The 23,384-nt window shown below is 45.0% G+C and overlaps 1 protein-coding gene across 2 annotated transcripts in view; it reads right to left on the reverse strand.

Annotated features, from left to right (window-relative positions):
• The window catches only part of COL4A6 (collagen type IV alpha 6 chain), a 298,701-nt gene that overhangs the window by 191,247 nt on the left and 84,070 nt on the right, over positions 1-23,384 (reverse strand). For both annotated transcript variants that reach the window (XM_084814107.1, XM_084814108.1), the window contains exon 3: positions 5,133-5,216. In XM_084814107.1, the coding sequence (XP_084670233.1) occupies positions 5,133-5,216 (84 nt within the window). The remainder of the gene's footprint in view (positions 1-5,132; positions 5,217-23,384) is intronic.

Genomic DNA, 23,384 nt, shown 5'->3' on the forward strand with positions numbered 1-23,384 from the left:
AACCCAATCCCCCCCCCCAATGGGTTCAACACTTGGATAGCTCCTTCAGACTTCTGGACAGGTTCTGACTGAAACCCAGAATGGAACCACAGCCCCACCACAATCAGAGCCGCCCGCCTCCACTGGTCCATGCCCAATGCAAAAACGAGTTATCCATCCCCAGTGGAGACTGAGTGGGGGGAGGCCAGCCAGAGCAACAAAATCATCCAAAGCTGCAACAGGCAACCTCCTCTGTGGCTGGTCTCTTTGGGCTCTCAAGAGCATTTAATGACGCAATTAATTTCTCCCAGCATTCCTCCCATTTAGCCCAATATTGCCTACTCTGACTAGCGGCAGCTTTGCAGGGGCTCATGTAGTTGCTCTGTCCCATCACCTGCCGCCTGAACTTTCAACTGGAGATGACAGGGACCGAACCTGGGACCTTCAGCATGCAAGGTCAACCCACAGAGCTATGGGTCCTCTCCAGGTGGGCAGTCACCACTGCCTGCCTATCAGCTACAGTCCACCCCTCTCTGCAGAAGCTGGTTCCATGAGCATGTGGGAACACAGAAAAAAGTGTGGGTACAACTCTAAGATCACTTTCATAGATCAGATATCTATCTATCTATCTACCTACCTACCTACCTACCTACCTATATTGACAGCAATCCGAAGATCCCTGGGAGGGCGTCCCCAGGGCCACAGGATTGTTCAAAGTCCCCCCCCCCGGGGCTGGAGACACTGCTACAACCTCAAGAGGTGGACTCTGAGTTCCAATCCCCTGTCCCTGCCCCCTCACAGCTGCCATGGAAAGAAGTGCGCCAGCTGCTTCCCGAGGTTGCAAATGTGTCCTCGGAGGGAGGGAAAAGGAGGTGCTCTGGTGGGTGGGGAGAGGCCAGGATACGAAAAATCCTATGGCCTCTCCAGCCCTAGACAAGCCCCTGCCAGCATGCCCTCTCTAAATGGGCTCAAAGGCCCATCTAAAGGGGGGTAAATTAAAAGGAAGATTGAGAGGTGAAAATTGCCTCTGTCATTCCTCACACCCGGCTGGCAGCAACCTGGCAGAGCAATGGATATGAGGAAGCCTCCAAGATTGGAGGCTTCCTTCTAAGGGGAGCGCAATCCTACGGAGAGCATGATCTCTCTCTCTCTCTCTCTCTCAAACACACACCCACACAGAGACAGAGAGAGGGAGATTGAGAGAGAAAGGGCTAGACTAACAGAGTAATTTCAAAATATATTTAGTGCTAAACATTTCAGCTTCCGCCCTGATCAGTAGCTGTGATATAAAATAGGTATCAAGAATGACAGTTTGGAATGATGGGAGATGAACATTCCTAAGAAGAGAAAAAACAGATGTGAGTGGAAGAAAGTTGATGACTTGCCCAGCTCCAGGATAAGGCCATATGGAACAAGAGTCCTGAGTCTATAGAAAACATCTATACAGACTCAGGACTCTTGTTCCATATGGCCTTAACCTGGAGGACAATTCAGAAGCTTTCTACCCAAGCATTCCAAATTGCCAGTCTTGATAGCTACTTTACATCACAGCTACTGATGAGGGTGGAAGCACTAAATATACTTCGAAAATACTCTGTTGTTAGTCTACCCTTCTTGTATAGATATATAGATACGTATGTATAAATTAATTAGCCTTTGACAAGCCGGTGCCCTCCAGACATTTTGGACTTCAACAGCCAGCATGGTCAGTAGTCAGGAATGCTGAGAGTTTCAGTCTAAAACACCTGGAAGGTACCAGGTTATGAAAAGCTGACATCTATCTATCTATCTATCTATCTATCTCCCTCCCTCCCTCCCTCCCTCCCTCCCTCCCTCCCTCCCTCCCTCCCTCTTTATTTCTACTCCTAGTATGTGTATAAGTGTCCATCTATGTCCGTGTGTGTCCATGTGTGTTCCTGTATGTGTCCATGCTGGGCCATGTCTGTCTGTGCATGTGTCTGTGTCCCCATGCAGGTCCATGTGTTCTACAGATACACACACACACACACACACACACACACACACAGCACATAGAAGTAAGAGTTGAAAAAAAGTAGAATTTCAATGCACACTTATGGATTGGGATTCTAATTTGCAGTCAGGGCTGTAAGTATGAAATTTAGGGACTGGTAGGGCTGTGCATCCCAGACCCATTCTGTGCTTCCCAGCTGCTATGAACATTGTCCCCCACCCCGCCCCTGTTTACGGGAGTTGGAATGTCTAGGCGGGGAGGCCGCTCTCTAATTTCGCAGGCCGCTGCAGAGATGCCCCTGGCTTTGTTGTTGTTATTTAAGCAGTGACGAGACCTAACAGTTTAGACCCCCATAAGAAATGCTGTTGAAGTTTATCCAAGTTCCCAGGTCAGCAATGAAAACAAACAAAAAGCGTTGTGACATCTCGACAAAGGGAAATGCCCAGAGTGTGAACTGCAAGGTCAACAGTGTTGCGGCCGGTTCAAACAATCCAACAGAACTCCAGAAATGGGGAGAGACAGAAGGGATGATGATCGCCCAGTGTGGCCATCAAGGATGACATCATTGGTGGAGAGTTCAGTTCAAGGAGACGGATGTGGCTCTGGCCCAAGTGGAAAGGATCTATTACCACCTGGTTTTGGTGCAAGTGCCTGGCACCTAGAACATTAGTGTGTCAGAGAGAAGAAGGTACCCTAGTCTTTCCCCCCACTCCGCAAATGCTATTTTTCTGTCTTTGGGGAATCTTTTGTCATGAGGGAGCATTTAAACCAGGGGTCCAGAACTTCAGACACCCTAGGATGCCCCAGATGGTCACACCATCTTCCCCCAACCACCAATCATTTGGTGGTTTTCCTGGCTTTTGTACAGTTTTCCCCCTATTCTAAAGGCTGAACTGTCTCTCTTAAGTTAAGTTACTGTCAGTAATAGCTTGAAGCTAAATTTTGTTGGTATTTTGGCCACCCTTCTTTTGCCTTTGGCCCTGCCCACCACTGGAATGCAGCCCCCGAGAGCTTCTCCATAATGGAATTCAACTGTTGGGTTGAAAGAGGTTCAACACCCCTGGTTTAAACACACAGCTGTCCAACCTATAGTTGGAAATGGAACAGTCTAGAATAAAAGTTACCCATTGGATTCCACAAGCTAGGCTTAAGACAAATTCCAAGGTGCACAGCTGTCTGGCTTGTGGCAACTGATTCTCTCCCTACCCTATCACCTGTGCTTTTGGTAGCTCCCTGTCTGTAGCCACTGGATTTAGCTGTAATTGGCCAATCTAATACTTCTGCACACCACTGAAACTACCTTAGTGGCCCTGTTCAGACATGACAGGAAACCACGATTTCCCGCTTTGTGAATGGCATGTGGTGATTCTTGGGTTTACATGCTTCCTGTCTCCTCTTTCATACATCAGAAGGAAGCGAGCTTCTGCTTTTCAACAAACCACAGTTGCTTGTTACATCCAAACTCAGGGAACTTCTGTTTGCTTAAAATCTAGTTAGTGAACAAGCCAAGGGACATAACAGAGGTGTATAAAACTATGCACAGTGGAAAAATTGGATAGGGAGGCATTGTTTTTCTTCTCTAATAATACTAGAACCTGGGGTCATCCAAATGGTTAGAGATTCAGGACAGGCAAAAGGAAGTACTTCTTCAGACAGCACATAGTTAAAACTATGGAATTCATTCCCACAAGATGCAGTGACAACGCTGGAGGCTTTAAAAGGTGGTTAGACAAATTCATGGAGGATAACACTATCAAGGGCTCCTAGTTGCACTGGATATATATTACCCCAGCATCAGAGGAGGTATGCCTCAGAATACCAGTTGCTTGGCAACGTGACTGGGGGGTTACACTCATGTTACACTCATGTCCTGCTTGTGGACTTCCCATAGGCATCTGGCTGGCCACTGTGAGAACAGAATGCTGGACCAGATAGGCCTTTAATGTGATCCCGCAGGCCTCTTCTTATGCTCTTAGATGAAACCTCAGTGTGATCCTGATTTGTTCTCACTAACTAGAATTTCCTGAGTTTGGATGCAAAGGGGAACTGTGGTTTGTTCAAAATCAGAAGCAAAAGCTTCTGATCTTGCTGGAACAAAACAGAAGAGGAGGCCGAGTGCATGAGCACAAGGCTCGCCGTGTCTCATGTACACAGCAAGAAACCATAGTTTCCTGTTACATCTGAACCAAACGAACGTGACTTGAGCAACAGCATGCAAAACAGTATGCCATGCCAGCCCATACACTGGTTGCAAGCAGGGAGCTGCTGCTACTGCCAATGGGGAAAAAAACAAGCCACTAAGGGAAAAAGCACTGACCCTTCAAAGACTACGTTACAGCTGACATGACCAGGGACTTACAAATAATGGGTTATATCCAATGGGTTGTACCCAAAGTTAGTCTATTTCTGGGGTCTCCAATGTGGACATCTCTTGTGGTGCTCATCAAGCTCCCTGCCTCTCCTGATTTTTATTTTATTTCCTATGATTTTTTAAATTACTTTAAAAAATTGGGAGGCTGGCAGGTTGCAAAGTGAAGGGCTTTCCTCCAGTGCCATCTTTATTGAGGTTCAAAAGAGTGATTTTGCGTTTTAAAGCTCGGATCCCACCACTGCCTTGCACTTAGGTTCTTGGGTGAATTACTTTCCTTCTAGCTGTACCAGTTCACCTTCTGGGAAATGAGTGTTTTGCAACCAGCCATATCCACCAAGGCAGCCATTTTGTAAGCGGGCAACCCTCACCCCCGTGGCAGCTATTTTGTGAGAGCACCCACGACACTCTCCAAATGTATCTACTGATCCAAAAGGTTTGGGGATCCCTGGACTTAAGTCCCATTCATTTTAATGGGTCTACTCTAAGTAGGGCTAACATTGGATAAAACCCAATATAGTTCTTCTGCTGTACACATACAACAATCTACATTATTTTGTTTTCTGGTTAACCAGCTAGCCCTGGTAAAACATCTGTGCAGAGACTGGAAATGGAAGTCTTCCATCTGAGGTTTTAAAACGTTTGGTCGGGCCTGGCATTCTGGTGCAGCTGTTCTCCCTCACTTCCCCTACTTTATGAATTCGCTAGACTGAGCCTTGAGCATAATAACTTTGTTTTCCTTGTGAGAAAGACAGCTGAGATAAGGCACCTGGGGGCTGACTTCCCTTCACCAAACAAAAAGGCCCAACTTACCCGTGCACCTTTCTCTGGAAAGCATCGACAGCCCTCGCTGCAGTCTCGGCCCCCACATGGTCCGTGATAAAATTTCTTCCCACCCTGTGGGGAAAAAAAAGGGGGGGGAAGAGGAGGACAAAAATTTATCAGCCAGACACATATAATCTTCCACAATCTTCCTTAGTTATACAGCACCTCAGAAATGATTTATTTTCTTGCCATTTTGACAGCCTTGCAAGACGTATTAAGTCCCAAGGCCTCATTTGCAATTTACTGCGCAGCAAAACCTCAACTTGTACATTTTTTAAAGTCTGGATCGTGCTCTGAGATGGAGAGATATAAAAATCAAGGGCTGCAGACTCGAAACTGTCGAGAACATTTTCCTACAAAACGTTCTTCAGACACTACTAACATAAATTGCAGAACATTTCTATTCACAACGTACAAATATATTCCTAAATTTCATCCTGACACAGATGCATAAACCCATAGTGTCTCCAACACTGAAATCAAAAGCATTAGATTTCAATATAATATACCAATTTAAGAGGAAATATTGCAATAAACATTTTGCTGGCAGCCATTTTATAACACTGAGGGCCAAACTACACTTTATGTTATTCACATTTTCTAAAAGAAGTGTGTTTAATGCTGCTGCTTTTATTTTGAAAGAAAAGCACCTGCACTGGGCTGCAATCCTGCTTTCCACCAAAAATCACCCCAGCAGCTATTTGCCCCCAAGGCTGCTGTTTGTAATCCAATACATTTCTATTCAGATGTACATCCCACTGAGTTCAATGGACCTTACTCCCAGGTAAATGCCAGCGTGGTGTAGAGGTGAGAATGCTGGACTGAGATCCGGGCGATCCGGGCTCTAGTCCCCACTCAGCCATGAAAGCTCACTGGGTGACTTTGGGCCAGTCACAGACTCTCAGCCCAACCCACCTCACAGGGTTGTTGTTGTGAGGGTAAAATGGAGAGGAGGAGGAGAAGGATAACGTAAGCCACCTTGGGTTCCTTGCAAGAAGAAAAAAGGCAGGATAAAAATGCAATAAATAAATAATAATAAATAATAAGTGGTTATAGGATTCCAGCCATTGTACCCAAAAGATATTGGGTTGGATCCACTCTAAGTTAGTTGAACATAACTGCTACTGAAATCAGTGGGATAAATTAGTCATGACTTAGTTCCCTGTAGGACTTAAGTTCAACTACCTGGATCCAATCCATTGGAAGTGTATATTAAGAAAGCAATCCTGTACATGTCTACTCAGAAGTCAGTCCATTTTATCTGCTGAGTGTTTCTTATACAGGCTGCTTCTTTATTGTACACACTTCTGGAAATTGTATTTAAAAACTTAAAAGCGGTTGATAAACCTTGATTTATTTCAGTGATCCAATATCTCCAGTGCCAGCTGGAAGAACCTGGCTCACAAATGGTGCGAGACTCAAAGCTGCATGGATTTGCTCCATTCCTCACGTATCGCAACTCCAGAGCTTCAGCGTATCAGTACTTCAGAAATGTTTTACTCCTATTGCAACTGTGCTTTGTTCAAATGTTTCCAAACCAGTGTAGAGCAAGCCCAATCCAAGCATTTCCTTTGAAAAGAGATTAATGTTTCCTGTAAAATATCATGTTCACACTGCATTTCTTAGTTTCCTTTCCTTTCCCCACACGAAGAGGTCATTCTGCTCACTTGTGAATGAACGAAACCGGAGAAGGGGAGGAAGTCCACTGGAGTCAGTTGGCGGAAGACCAGGTGTTACATGTCACACAAGTATTTTATTTACGGGAAGGAGTTGACATCAGACACTCCCAAATTACTTACATAGCAAATGGCCATGTGCTTAATATTGATATATGTGGTTTCAAGGTTTTTGACTCCCAAGAATGGATCTCAGTTTTATTCTAATTCTTTTGGGAGCCAAATAATTGCATGTCAAGTTCAGAAGAACGCCTAAGGAATCAACAACCTCCCTGAAACCCATTTATAAAATGCAATTTCCTCTGAAGTGCCTGTGTGTGTGTGTGTGTGTGTGTGTGTAAGTGGATATTGTATCTTTCTGTAGGCAATTTTCCAAAATGTTCAGACACACACCATCATCTGATATCGGCCACAGCTATTCTTAGGGCTTGTAAAGGTGTGACATGGCCTGTCATAGAATCATAGAATAGTAGGGTTGGAAGGGGCCTACAAGGCCATCGAGTCCAACCCCCTGCTCAATGCAGGAATCCAAGTCAGAGCATCCCTGACAGGTGCCTGTCCAGCCTCGTCTTGAATGCCTCCAGTGTGAGAGAGCCCACCACCTCCCTAGGTAATGGGTTCCATTGTCATATTGCTTTAACAGTCAGGAAGTTTTTCCTGATGTTCAGCCGGAACCTGGCTTCCTGTCACTTGAGCCTTGTCCTTTAACCACAACTGAGGGAATGGGCAAAAGAACTGTGGACTGCCCACTCCACCCCCAGAGTAAATCCCCCTTGCCCCCTTGTGCTGTAGGCCCAATAAAAATCTCCCCCCTCCAAATCTGCTATTCGTCCCAGGTGTTACAAAGGTCCACCTCTGTTTCCATCTGTGAAATGCTGGAATGAATAAGAACCATCAAGCCTTCCGTATCTTGGACAATGATACATAGGAACAATCCACGAGTAACATGTACTCTTCCATGGTGATCCTTATCGATGCCTTCTGGTCATGATGGCTACATGCTACCTCTGGGATCAGAGGCAGTAGATCCGTGAATTACCAGTTGTTGGAGAACATAGAATCATAGAATAGTAGGGTTGGAAGGGGCCTACAAGGACATCGAGTCCAACCCCCTGATCAATGCAGGAATCCAAGTCACAGCATCCCTAACAGATGGCTGTCCAGCCTCATCTTGAATGCCTCCAATGTGGGAGAGCCCACCACCTCCCTAGGTCATGGGTTCCATTGTTGTATTGCTCTAACACAAAGGTTTTCCTGATGTTCAGCCGGAATCTGGCTCCCTGTCATTTGAGCCCATTATTCTGTGTCCTGCACACTGGGATGATCAAGAAGAGATCCTGGCCTTCCTCTCTGTGACAACCTTTCAAGTACTTGAAGAGTGCTATCATATCTCCCCTCAGTCTTCTCTTCTCAAGGTTAAACATGCCCAGTTCTTTCAGTCTCTCTTCATAGGGCTTTGTTTCCAGTCCCCTGATCATCTTTGTTGCCCTCCTCTGAACCCTCTCCAGTTTGTCTGCATCCTTCTTCAAGTGTGGTGCCCAGAACTGGACACAGTACTCCAGATGAGGCCTAACCAGTGCTGAGTAGAGGGGAACTAGTACTTCCCGGGATTTGGAAGCTATGCTTCTATGAATGCAGCCCAAAAGAGCATTTTCCTTTTTTGCAGCCACATCACATTGTTGGCTTATATTCAGCTTGTGATCGACAACAATTCCAAGATCCTTCTCGCTTGTAGTGTGGTTGAGCCACATATCGCCCATCTTGTAACTGTGCATTTGGTTTCTTTTTCCTAGGTGCAGAACTTGGCATTGATCCCTATTAAATGTCATTCTGTTGTTTTCTGCCCAGCGCTCCAGTCTGTCCAGATCACTTGGAATTTTATTTCTGTCTTCCAAAGTATTGGCTATCCCACCCAATTCTGTGTCATCTGCAGATTTTATCAGCATTCCCTGCACCTCCTCCTCCAAGTCATTAATACAAATGTTGAAGAGCACTGGGCCCAGGACTGAGCCCTGCGGTACCCCACTCATTACCTCTCCCCAGTTTGAGAAGGTCCCATTGATAAGCACTCTTTGAGTCCGATTCTGTAGCCAACTGTGGATCCACCGGATCGTTGTTTCATCTAGCCCACTTTGAGCTAGTTTGCTCATCAGGAGATCATGGGGCACTTTGTCGAAAGCTTTGCTGAAGTTGAGGTATATGATGTCTACAGCATTCCCACGGTCTACAAGGGAGGTTACTTGATCAAAAAATGAGATCAGATTCATCTGGCAGGACTTGTTTTTGACAAATCCATGTTGGCTTCGAGTAATCACGGCATTGTTTTCAAGGTGCTTCCAGATGGATTGCTTTATCATCTGCTCCAGAATTTTCCCAGGGATTGATGTCAGACTGACTCGTCTGTAGTTCCCAGGTTCCTCCTTTTTACCCTTTTTGAAGATAGGGACAACATTAGCCCTCCTCCAGTCATCTGGCACGTCCCCCGTCCTCCATGATTTCTCAAAGAGAATAGACAGCGGTTCTGAGAGTTCTTCTGCCAGTTCCTTTATTACTCTAGGGTGCAGCTCATCTGGCCCTGGAGATTTGAACTCATTCAAAGTAATGCGGTGTTCCTTCACCATATGCCTATCAATCTCAAGCTGCAATCCTGCCCCTTCAGCCTGTACTTCACCTTTGCCAGGGGGCTCATAGATCCTCTTTTGGGAGAAGACTGAGCCAAAGTAGGAATTGCGCACCTCTGCCTTTTCTTTGTCATCTGTTATCGTTTTGCCATCCTTATTTAATAGCTGAACAACCATTTCTTTCCTCTGCCTTTTACTATGCACGTAGCTGAAGAAAGCCTTTTTGTTGTTTTTAGCATCCCTCGCTAACCTCAGCTTGTTCTCAGCTTTAGCCTTCCTGACACCATCCCTGCAATTCTGTGCTACCTGCCTGTACTCTTCCTTTGTTACTTGGCCTTCTTTCTGCTTCCTATATGTGTCCTTTTTTGTTTTCAGGTCATCCCTAAGCTTTTTGTGAAGCCACATTGGCTTCTTCTGTTGTCTTCCACCTTTTCTTCTTGTTGGAATTGTTTGTAATTGTGCCTTGAGAATTTCATTTTTTAAAAGCTCCCACCCATCTTGGACTCTTTTTCTTGTTAGCGTCACTTGCCATGGGACCTTACTGATCATTGTTCTGAGTTTATTAAAATCAGTTTTCCTAAAATCAAGGGTACGCATTTGACTACACTCAGCTTTTGCTTCCCTTAGAACCAAGAACTCAAGTACAACATGGTCGCTTTCCCCCAGAGTTCCTGTAACTGCTGCTTTATCCACTAAGTCATCTCTGCTGGTTAGGATCAAGTCAAGGATAGCCGATCCTCTAGTTCCTTCCTCTACTTTCTGTAGGAGGAAGTTATCCGCCACACAAGGCAGGAATTTCCTGGAGGGGCCATGTTTTGCAGAATTTGTCTCCCAACAAATATTGGGAAAACTGAAGTCCCCCATTACTACTACATCATGCTTCCTTGAAACACTGGCTATTTGCTTTTCAAAAATTTCATCCTCGTCTTCTCCTTGATTGGGTGGCCAGTAGTAGACCCTGACCACCAGGTTCTTTTATTCTTTGCTCCATTTATTTTGATCCAGATGCTCTCGATGGGGCTACCAAGCTCATCCTCCTGTATTTCTGGGCAGAGACATGTATTTTTCACATACAGTGCAACCCCACCTCCCTTTCTGTTCCTCCTGTTCTTTTTGAACAAGTTATATCCTTCAATTGCTGTATTCCGGTCATGGGAGTCATCCCACCAAGTCTCAGTTATACCTATCAGGTCATAATTTCCCTCCTGTATTAAGAGTTCAAGTTCGTTCTGTTTGTTTCCCATACTCTGAGCATTAGTATATAGACATCGAAGACCATGTGCTTCATAGTCTGGCTTTCTTCCTACATGTGTCTGAAGACTACTTTTGGGAGCTATCAGAGCTGTTCTCTCCATTGCAGTGCATGCACCTACGTCCATTGTTACCCCCAACGTTACATCTCCCTTCCCTGTAGGATTCAGTTTAAAGCCCTCCTGATGAAGTTCTTCATGCTGTGGCCAAACACATTCTTCCCATCCTTTGTGAGGTGCAACCCGTCCCTTGCCAACAGACCATCTTCCAGGAAGTATAGCCCATGGTCCCAGAATCCAAATCTCTCTCATCGGCACCACCTTCGTAGCCAGTCATTCACCCGGAGTGTTTTTCATTCCCTTTCTATCCCTCTTCTAACTACTGGAAGGATGGATGAGAAAACTATCTGGGCCCCAAAGTTCTTGAGTTTCCTTCCCAAAGCTTCAAAGTCTGACATGATTTCTTCGTAGCTCCGCTTGGCGGTATCATTTGTTCCCACATGGATGAGAAGAAAGGGATACCTGGCAGTGGGCTTTATGAGTGCAGGCAACCTTTCAGTCACGTCTCTAATCCATCCTCCCAGGAGACAACATACCTGGCGAGTCCACGGGTCTTCGCAACATACTTGGGTCTCGATCCCACGCAGCAAGGAGTCTCCCATTACTACCACTCTTCTCTTCTTCTTCTTGTAGGCCTGGGTTTCATCGCCTCTGTTTGACTGACCTTCAGCCTCTTGCTCACTCTCATGCAGGTTTCCCTGTGATTCTTCCTCTGCAGGCTGTCCTCCAGTCTCATCCGCAAGTACCTGGAATCGGTTCCACAGCTCCACTGGTGCAGAGTGGCGTCAAGTTCTTCTTCTCCTCACTGTCACCCTTTTCCAAGGAGTATCATCTACTCCATTTTTCTTCACCTCAGCATTTCCCACTTCTGCCTCAGCTTGCTGTTGCTCTTCAAGCTTCTGGTCTTCCCTTTGCTGCTGTAGTTCCCCCATTCTGTCCAAGAACTCTTCGTGTTCTCTTATTCCCCCCTGGAGGGTCGACAGTCGCCGCTCCAGTCCACTTACTTTTTCTTCCAGCAGTGTGATCAACTTGCACTTGTTGCAGGTGTAGGCCATGTTGTTCTCAGGCAAGAAAACAAACATTGCACACACCTTGCAGGTCACCACCACTGGAGAGTCTTGTCCTTCCATTGCCTCTTTTCCCTTTTTGTGTCTAGCTTCGTGATTGTTCTAGACTAGCCTGTGCCTGGTCCTCTACTCACTAGAGGTTAAAAGCAGAGTCCCACTGGTGTGGAAGTGTGTGTTACAAGACAAATAAATGAAAAAAAAGTTAGTTAAAAATAAAATAAAATAAAAAATGTTAGGGGCCTCCCACTTGACCACCCCTGACGAACTCCCCTGGCCAACTCCTGTTTGCTCCCCCTGTTTGCTCGCTCTGGTCACTCGCTCTCTGGGAGCTTGCTTGCTTCTGTAGTCCCTGGACCAGCTGGAGCAGCTTGCTCTGCTCTGCTCAGCTGGGAGGCGGGAAACAGCAATGGGCATCGAAAAAAGGATACTGCAGAGTTGGAAAAGGGGGAGAACATAGCCACCATAATGATCAAGAGGCTGGAACAAGTCCCCTACCAGGACTTGTCACAATGTCTGGGAGTGTTTAGTTTAGAAAAAAGGCACGTGAGGGGAGATATGCTAGAGGTGTACAAAATGAGACATGTGGATAGCGAGAAGTTTTCCTCCCACTCTCATAATACTAGAACCCAGAGTCATCCCATGAAGCTGAATGGTGGGTGACTTGGGAGAAATAAAAGGAAGTACTTCTCCACACAGCACATAGTGAAACTATGGAATTAGTTACCACAAGACATAGGGTTGGCCACCAACTTGGATTGCTTTAAAAGGGGATTACACAATTTTATGGAGGAGAAGGCTATAAGTGACTACTAGTCCTGATGGCTCTATGCTACCACTAGTATCAGAGACCAGTGGCTGGGAAATTTGAGTAGGAGGGTGCTACTGCACTCATGTGCTACTTGTGGGCTTCCCACAGGCAGCTGGTTGGCCACTATGGGAACAGAATGATGGACAAGACAGGCCTTTGGTTTGAACCAGCATGTCTCTTCTTACGTTCTTATGCTGAGAAGGCTGCAGCCCTCATATCCTGCTTGCAGGCTTTCCAGAGACACCAGGTTGGCCAATGTGAGAAACAGGATGCTGGATTAGAGAGGCCTTTGGTCTGATCCAGCTTCAGGGCTCTTCTTATATTCTTATGTTCAAAAGCACTTCCTGGGATAGAGAGCATTTTGTTGAAACCAGACTTGTGAACAATTGTACTTCTGACTCTTCAGGAATGAGCTCATTTAGAACCAGAGGTTCCACAGCACCTCTGGATGGCAGCCATGTGATTCATTTAGCATTAGGTGCTCAAAGGATTCCAGACTTTTTGCTGAGTCACCACCCCCGGGGCAACCTCCACCTCCATCGCTCGCAGGGCCACAGACACACCTGCCAATCCTGCCTAGTCTAGATAATTTACTTCTCTTGGCCTGCCTTTCCCAACTCTCAGCTTTGTTTGTCTGTTATGGTGGAAAAGCAAGGTTGTACAGTTCACCGCACACCACCTCTCCCTGCCTCCACATTTTTGGCCAAATTCTCCTCTCTTTCCTTAGAAGAGGTGAGCCTCTTTTGAAACAAACAAACAAAGCCTAGATTACAGAATGCCCTTACGTGCCATGCATCTGATGAAGTGGACAGTGTCCACAAAAACTTATGCCATAATAAATTGTGGGTTACCCCACTTTGCTCTCACAGCCATTTCTTCTGGAGGTAGGTTAGGCTGAGAGAGAAAGTGCCTGGCCCAACATCACCCAGTGAGCTTCATGGCCAAGTGGGGACTCTTGATCTTCCTGGCCAGCAACTGGACAGCTCTTCTCTACTTCCTGTTTTAGACTCCTGACCATTGGCCATGCTGACTGAGGCTGATGGGCATTACAGTCCAAAACATCTGGAGGGTACAAGGTCAGGGAGAGCAGCTTTAAGCATTAAGAACATAAGAAAAGCAATGCTGGATCAGGCCAAGGGTCCATCTAGTCCACCAATCTGTTCACACAGTGGCCAACCAGCTGCCCACAGAAAACTCACAAGAAGGACATGAGTGCAACAGCACCCTCCTGCCCATGTTCCTCAGCAACTGGCATACACAGGCATACTGCTTTTGATACTGATAGATTGTTATTAACATTTCTTAGATGCCTTTCTAAAAAAAAAGACTCAAGGTGACTTACAACAAAATTAAAATATATACAAATTTAAAACAATTTAAAACAGCTGAACAATTATCAATAAAATACCAACCCCCATAAAATATCAGTGACAACCATAAAAAAATTCAACTGATGCATTAAGAAGCCCATTATATAATGTCAAATGCCTGGGAAGTTTTGCTGGGGAGAGTGTTCCACAATTGGGGGCCACCACTAACAAGGCCCTCTAACACTGGCTCTTATGACAATGAAGACGATGGATTCAAATGTTTTAAGCTGGGAATGGGAGAAATGTCCTTGATCACCCACAGCTTTCTTCACCACGTTGATGTATTTATGTATGTGTATTTATACACCACTTACATCTAAAGATTTCAAAGTGGTGCACACAAACTATAAACATATAAAAGAGCGCATAGAATCAATGTGCCATAGCTACATATTCATAAAAATAAAACACATGGTAGGCCAAACTACACTGGGAAGGGTTTGCATTCATATATGTGTTCTTCAACAGGCACCTAAAAATAAGAATTGTTGGTACATATCTAATCTCTATATCTAACCGATATAACCGATATAGAGATATAGATATATAGATATCTGTAACCGATATATAGATATAGGTTACATATCTAACCGAGGTAACAGCATTCCGTGCACCTCGGTGTTCAGTCATGCCGGCCACATGACCATGGAAGCGTCTTCGGACAGTGCTGGCTCTTCGGCTTAGAAACGGGGATGAGCACCACACCCTAGAGTCGGACACGACTGGTTGGGGACACCTTTACCTTTTTATCTAATCTCTAATATACGTGGAAGACTATTCCACATAGCAGGTGCCACCATGCTAAACGCCCTGCTCCGAACAAATGTGAAGCAGCCCCAAGGAGTATGCAGCACCACCAGAAGGGCCTTCCCAGATGGCCTCAAGGACTGAATGGGTCTATAAGGGAGGAGGCGGTCTCTGAGGTAAACCAAGATGTTTAGGGCTTTCTATATTACCAACTAGATCTTAAACCTGGCCCAGTAGCAAATAAGCAGCCAGTGCAATTCCTGTGTAATATGTACTATGCCGCCAGTAGGTCACCCCACTCAGCAGCTTAGCAGAAGTATCCAGGCCCGCCCCACATAAGGCAAATTGCAACAATTGAACTTCGAGGTTACCACTAACTGGACCACTTCTGCCAAGCTATTCTGGTCCACAAATGGCTGTAGTTGGCAAACCAGTTGAAACTGGTAAAAGGCACTGTGAAGTTTTGAGGCCTACAGAGGCAAGGAAAAGAAAAAGGTCAGGCCTCGAGGCCTGGGCTTTTTGTTGGGAGGGTGTATCTCTGAGAGGAGTAGTTTCATTTCCCCAGTTAAGTTTCAGTTTCATTTCCCTGGTTAGGTTTCATTTCTTCAGGTCTGAAACAGTACTTTTGGTTTTGAGGGAGGAGGGTATATAAAGAGAGTGAGAGAGCCAGTAGGGAGAGTTGGGGATACCAGAGCCTGAAAGGGGAGCTAGAAGAAGCAGCCTAGAGAAGTCAAAGTACAGGTTTGTTGTTGTTCAGTCGTGTCCGACTCTTCGTGACCCCATGGACCATAGCACGCCAGGCCTTCCTGTCCTGCGCTCTCTCCCGGAGTGTGCTCAAGGTCATATTCATTGCATCGGTGATGCTATCTAGCCATCTCATCCTCTGCCGTCCCCTTCTCCTTTTGCCTTCAGTCTTTCCCAGCATCAGGGTCTTTTCCAGAGAGTTTTCTCTTCGCATTAGGTGGCCAAAATATTTCAGCTTCAGCTTCAGTATCTGTCCTTCCAATGAGCACTCAGGGTTGATTTCCTTTAGGATTGACTGATTTGACCTCCTTGCAGTCCAGGGGACTCGTAAGAGTCTTCTCCAGCACCACTGGAGAAGCATCAATTCTTCGGCGCTCAGCCTTCCTTATAGTCCAGCTCTCACAGCCATACATTACTACTGGGAAAACCATAGCTTTGATTAGACGGACCTTTGTTGGCAAGGTGATGTCTCCGCTTCTTACTATGCTGTCTAGGTTTGCCATAGCTTTCCTCCCAAGGAGCAAGCGTCTTTTAATTTCATGGCTACAGTCACTGTCTGCGGTGATCTTGGAGCCCAAGAAAGTAAAATCTGTCACTGCTTCCATTTCTTCCCCTTCTATATGCCAGGAAGTGATAGGGCCAGATGCCATGATCTTAAAGGGAACCCTGACATGAACCCACCTGGGCCTCCAGCAACAAAGAGGGATGCAGAAGTACCCAAGACTGCACACCTGGTCCTTCAGAGGGGGTGCAGCCCCATCTTGGACAGGTAGCCTACCTATGTCCCAGACCTGGGAACCACTCACCCACAACACCTCCATCTTGCCAGAATCCAGCCACATTTTATCAAATCTCGTCCAGCCCACTACTGTATCCAGGCACCAGACTGACATAATAAAGAGCTTCCCTATCTTGTCATAGTTTTGACGAGCCCTGTTGCTTTCAAAAAGAACAGTGACTGGTGACAAAATATGATGATTTGTGGTTCCCTTTTCCTCCAACCAAATAAAAGCAGCCCTTCCCTCCTCTGTACAGAGCCTGCCCCAGTTTTGGGGGTGAGATCTCAGTGGGCCCACCTCCTCCTCGCCATTACTGCTGCTGCCCCTTTACTTGTTTTAATCCTCTGGGCCTGCTCTTCATGGCCATGCAGAGGGAGCGGACAAGGTGAATGTTGGCTGCCACTCCTTCTCCTATCATTGCTCCATGGGTTGGCAGTGGGCCCCCTGATGAAGCATGGGCCTTGACAGGTGCCCAATCAAACCAACCCCCCGATGCTGGCCCTACCTCTGTATGCTCCATTGTAAGCAAAATAATCTCTGATGAAACTACTTTTATTACAGCAGGGGCCAAGCACTGGATGAACAAGTCTCTCTATGTGGCACAATACGCAGCTCTTCTAAAGTCCAGGCTGGCTTCAGACACCAGCCTGCACAAGCCACAAGGAGCAGGACAACACAGCGTTTCTTGTCAAGTTGACACAAACAGGCCTTCAAAACAAAGGCCTCCTCTGTTCTTGGCAATCCACCGTCACCTTATTAATTAAGGTACCTCTATACACTTAGTCCATCACTGCCTCTCCTTTCCTCCAAAAGGGTCACCAACCCAACATCCCTCCAGCCCTTGGATGAACAGAGTGGTGGAGAGTTTCATCTCACTTTTTTTTTTAATCTCCTAAAAGGCCAGTTGACTGCTTGCGTCTGCCAATCCAGCAGTATCGTCAAAGGAATTCCAAATGCCCAGTGAGGCAGAACTGTCCCTACTTGAAATATGCTGGAAATATCCTGTGTTAAAGAACAACTTGTTTTTCCACGTGGTAGAAGGCCACATGAAACTCACAGCCTCTTCCTTCAAAAACACTCAAGCGTTGCCAAAACAACAAACCAGTCCTGCAAATCCATTTATTTCCTTTTTACATCCATCGCCTTTTATAAGATTATATTTGGGGTGGAGGGGAAGGAGCATGCACACACACTCAGATAATTTTAGATAGTATATACATAAAGGCAGTTTGGACTGACTGACTCAACGGGTTATCAATATGATTAGGGTTATTCCAAGTGACCTGCAAAACTAAAAGTTGGTATACATATGTACCATCCATGATAACCCGATTATTGAAACAGAAAGGGGAAAGTGAAACAGATCCCCCACCGTCTACAAAGTTAATATTTTGTCTGCACGTGAACAAAGAAAGCTGCTTTATACCAAGTCAGACTATTGGTCCATCTGGTCCAGTATTGTAAACACGGACTGGCAGTGGCTCTCCGGGGTTTCAGGCAGAATTCTTTCCTAGCCCCACCTGGAGACACCAGGGATCAAATTTGGGACCTTCTGTATAAAAGGCAGGTGCTGTACCACTGAGCTACAGTCCCTGAAGACTACAAAGATCAGAAAATGGGGTATTGGTACATCTTCCCCTCAGAATGGGAGATGTGACGTATACCCCACAGTGCTTAATGCACTCCACACAATCCAGAAAGCTGGTTGTTCTTGCTGTTGTTAACATTTATAAGCTGCCTTATTTGCTAAAAACCCATAAAGGCGGTGTACAACAATCGAAAACAATAAAAATGGGAGGGTTCAGATGATACACCCCCTTGTGTCCAAGAAATGTGTGAAGGGGGCCGCAGGGCGGTACGGGCTGGCTCCAACCCCACTGTGCCCAGCGGCCACACACCCCAGCTCCATGTGCATGTGGCATGCAACATACACATATAGTGCTGTAGTGGTTTTAACTGGTTTTAATGTTTGCATTAATGTTTTATATAAACATTTGTAGCAATGATTATGTATTTTAATTGCATTTTAATGGATATCATGATATAGTTTTGTGGTTTTGATTTTCTCGCAAACCACTTAGCGATAGTTTTAAATATGGACAGCAGTATATAAATTTATTCAAAATAAAAAAATATAGAGATCATCCATGTGAGAAAGGATCCCGATGTGGAACCTCCTCCAATGCATGCATGCCAGGAAGCATGCCCTAGGGATTTTGAGAATTTTGTTCAGTTCACAGTTTGAAGTGAACCCACCTGATTCACATCTCCTGAACTAATGTGCATATCAGAATGCATTTATCCTTCCGATTTGTCATTCTCTGAATTTTGCACTACTGTTTTGGGCTTTAAAAAAACTACCAAAATCCATGTGAAAATGTGCATTTTATACTAAAATGCATTTGAAATGCACATTTAACACTACAGTACTATTAAAATCCCTTTTTTACAGCATGGTTGATTTCATTTCAATCAAATTGATTTAAATCATGATTTAAATTGCTTCTCTGAAGGATCAGTTTTAATGATTTAAATCACAGTTTGAATCATGACTGAGGAAGATTCTATCTAATCATCTTTTTTAGTAGAAGTACATTATTGTTTAATATAACCTTAATACATATTCAGAGATGTAGGCTTCATTAGAAGGTAGGTACACACAAAGCAATTATTCTGAATTGTTTCCAAATTAATTTCCATCAAAAAATAGGGTGATAATTTGGTCATTTTAGTACTAAAGCAGAATGAATTTGTGAAGTCATTCAGAAGATGTATCAGTTCCGACTGTTCAATTAATCATGATATTTTTGTCATAATGTCCCAGAATCACCACCACCAAACAGGCTTTTAAATTGTACTAATAAGATCGCTTATTCTTCTGGTGAGTTTCCTCTTCAACAGACAGACAATACCCATACATAGACAGACTGATCGATTTTCAGCACAATGGAACTTTCTCCCTGGTCAGTATGTATAGCAAGGGTGGATAGAGGGTAGATCTCCAGATGTTTTCAACTTCAACTCCCAGCATTCCTGACCACTGGTCATGCTGGCAGGGTTTATGGGAATAAAAGTTTGAAACATCTGGAGATCTACCTTCTGCCCACCCCTGATGTATACGATTGCATCCAAAGTCGCTCAATTATAGCAGCATTAAACCGGAAGTCCATTTCCACACCGATAATTTGGTCCACTTCTCATCCAAGATTCTTTTATTATTAGAGAAGTCTGGAAATGGGATATTTAGACATCTCCTATATGGCTAGACACTAGTCCCATATTAGCTAGAAATCCTGTAGTAAGGAAATTTAGCACTAGGAAGCAAGTGCTAATTGAGACATAATGTGGTATTAAATTGCACAAGACACTTTGAAGGCCTTTTTGGTGGAAAAGCAGCCTGAAAATATTAATATTAATTAATTAATTAATTAATGCAAGCACCTAGAACACATCACACAAAAACAAGTCCTTCGCCCTTCTACCGATCACTAGAGCAATGTAATTAGCTAGAGTTCCAAAAATGCCACGCAAGGGCCAAAGCTATTTGATTTCACGCTAAGGCTGAGGTTATGTAATAGGAGGCTTATAGGATTATAGAATATTTAATTTATTGTTCTTAATTGGAATGCGTGCAACCTAGTCTGGAGAGGTTACTGCAAGGCATGAGGGCTGGCTGCACAGCTGGAAAAGAATGCTCCCTCCTAGTGTCTCTCAGGGCGGAATCCACCAGGAGGTTCTCTTGTATGGGCCCCACTGAAATGAACAGGAATATTAATGGGAATTGTGAAAGAGCACCGTGCTCAGAAACAGCTCCCCTCACCTTTCAACAGGGCCTGAATGGGGAAATTTCATGGTGGATCCTAGGAATGAAAGAGAAAATCCCATGTAATAATGTTAACTTTAGGCTGCACAGATTTTCTGGAGCATGTGTCAAGTGTTCAAACTTCAGATCTCTGGCAATCCTTGCATAAATTACCTACCTGTACAAGACAGGTAATTCCATACCTTTATAGCAGAGGTGTAGAACCTTGTTCAGTCCGAGGGCCAATTTCAATTTTGGAGAAGCTCTTTAGGGGCATATTCCATTGGTGGGTGGGAGCAAAAGGGGTGGAGCCAAAAATGCCCATTATATTTTAGCTTAAAGTTCCTACTGCCACTAACTAGGCCTTCGGAGAGGTATTTCAACCTTTTAGAATGGGGAAAAACTGAACTACCAAACAACAAGTGGTTGGAGGCGGGGCCTTCTCAGGAACCCTGGAAGACGAGTTCTATAGGTTTACGGAAGAGTTCACGATGAATAAGTAGCCTCACTTGCTCCTTCCTTTCTTTAAGGAGAAACGAATGCTTCTGGACCCAAGTTTTTAAAAAAGTGTTTTTAATATTATTATTATTTATTATTACTTATTTCATTTCTGTACCGTCCAATAGCCGAAGCTCCCTGGGTGGTTCACAACAATTAATATAGGACATCTATGCACTTCCATTTATATGGCAGCCTCTAACTGTATCCATCACCCAGACGGGTGTAGCTGTGGCATTAGTCTGTTCAAATTACCGCCATAGCCCAGCCTTGGATTAAGTTTCTAAATCAGGACAGTTATATACGTCAGATGCAGACAGGGTGGAACCAACCCCATGTGAAGGTAGAGTTCTCTTACCAAAGAATAAGCCTCAAAGGTATTTTTAAAAAATCAACGCACATTTTCAACTTTGCGTATGTTATCTAGATCAGGGTCATCAAGTTTTTCTCCTCCAGAGCACATTAGATTAAAATGAGCAAACCTGACCGAGTCATTTCTTTTTAGCCCCATGTTATTTTTAAAAGTGAGAGTTCTCCATTGCAAGTTGCAAACAGACCAAACCAACCAAAGGCAGCTGAAAGAATGCATTAATTATAGCTTCTCTAAATACAAACTTATGCAGTCACCTCCTAGAGCCATCGTGGAAGTATGAGATGTCACGCTAATTCTACTTGGGTGAAATAGATGTTAGCAAACAGAATCCCCTCCCATCTCCAAAGAAATCAAAACCTGATTTGTGGCTAAAAGAAGCAGCACAGCATATTAAAGGCAAACTACTAACAACAACAACAACTAACAATGAACCGCTTGGCAGTTTCACTGTTTCCAACCCGTGGCAATTACAGAAGCCACAAAATTGCTAGAGCCCAACCTCTCCCCAAAATGTGGCCAGGTCTACTGAGGCGAGGAAGTGGAAGGATTTAGGATGGCTTTTTGGAAAAAGGGGGGTCTATAAAAGTGTAGAGTGCATGGGCGTCAACACCTAGCAGTCTCAGGCGGCGGCCAGGGCCCCCTGATGCCTGAGTCACCATTTTAGTTTCCCACAATGCCTCTAAATCAGCGGTGGTTGTCAGGAGTGGGCATTCCTGGGCACCCGCCAAGGCCCACGTCACTACAGAGGGCTCAACTCTCAATCCCTGGGACCTCCTGGCCTCGCTGCTCATCCTCCTTTCTGTCACTGCCTGTTCACCTGACCAAAGCAAGGAGAAAGAGCAGTACCCTTTGGTTGCCTTACGCTCTCCCTTTGCCCAGATTGGGCCCAAAAAGAGAGGGGGGGCAAGTGAATGGGTAACAGGAGCAGAAGGGAGGGGAGGTGGGCAACCCAGGCAGGGGGCCCACCGAAAAGGTCTTGTCCAAGGGCCCTCCAAAGCCTGAAGACAGCACTGCCTCCAATGTAGCATTGCTCTGGGGCATTATGGGGAATTTATTTATTTCATTTAAAACATTTCTATATATCATTAAGATCTGAGGATGGCATACAGATATAGTCAATGTAAACAATATAAAACAATAAATAATTTAAACACCTAAAAACATATTAAACCATTAAATAAGCTAATACCAGTTAAAATCTAAAACAATAAAACAGGTAAAACAGGGAATGCATTTAGCCCTCAAAGGCTTTGGTAAAAAACCATGTTTTTACTTGGTGCTGAAATGAGATCAATGTCTGCACCAATCAGGCCTCCAAGGGGAGGGCATTCCACAATCAGGGTGCCACAGCAGAGAAGGCCCTCTCCCACATCCCACCATAGTGTATGTCTCGAAATGATGGGATGCAGAGGAGGGCCCCTCCAAAAGATCTCAGTTCTGGGGCAGGCATGCATAGGGAGAGGTGCTCCCTCAAATATCAAGGCCCCAAGCCACTTAGGGCTTTAAATGTCATCACCAAAGTCTTGAATTCCGACCGGAAGCATATTGGCTGCCAGTGCAATTCCTTTAAAACTGGTGTTATATGGTTTTTATGAGGTGTTCTGGTCAGCAGTCTAGCTGCTGCATTTTGCACTAGCTGCAACTTCTGAGTCGTCTTCAAGGGCAGCCCCATGTAAAGTGCATTGCAGTAGTCTAATCGGGAATCAAACTATGGTTCCGGCCCAATCACCTGGAGTTGATCACACTGCTGTGGCCTACCACTGTCACCAGGTAAGTGCGCTGGCATAGGATTCCCACCAAGAAGTAAACACACACGCGTGCGCGTGTATACACATGCACACAGAGCCTTCCCTAGCATGGATGCTGCTGAAAAGGAGGCTCACCTCCACTGGAAAGGAAGTGGTATGGGATGAAGATGGGTAAGAGATGGGGAAAGGAATTTTACTAGCAGTCAGGGAGGAGGGGAGGCATTTGTATATCTCTCAGACATTTATCCCACCCTTTATCCAAGATCTCAGGAGGGCATTCATATTGTTGTCTCGCAAGGAAGTTGAGGCTGGTAGGTAGGGATTGGTCTAAGGCAGGGATGCAAAACGTCAGGCCCACAAGTCAAATCTGGCCCTCTGGGGCTCCCCAGAAAACCACATCCCTTTCCCTAGCTCCACCCATTCCCCAAACACCAATAGTTCGATGGTTTCCCAGCTTTTGTGCAGTTTCTCCCCATTCTAAAAGGTTGAAATGCCTCTCCTAAGGCTTAGTTACTGACAGTAAGAGCTTTATGTTGTCTGTGTTTTTACGTAAATGGTTTTTAAGTTCTGTAGACTGTATTTTTTAATATTTTTAATCTTTGTAAACTGCTCAGAGGGCTTTGGCTATGGGGCAGTATAGAAATGTAAATAAGAATAAGAATAATAATGCTGGTATTTTGATCCTACCCCTTTGGAC

The sequence above is a fragment of the Heloderma suspectum genome, chromosome 9, assembly GCF_057233095.1.
Source record: "Heloderma suspectum isolate Gila_16-S chromosome 9, 16-S_ref, whole genome shotgun sequence".
NCBI classification, from domain to species: Eukaryota; Metazoa; Chordata; class Lepidosauria; order Squamata; family Helodermatidae; genus Heloderma; species Heloderma suspectum.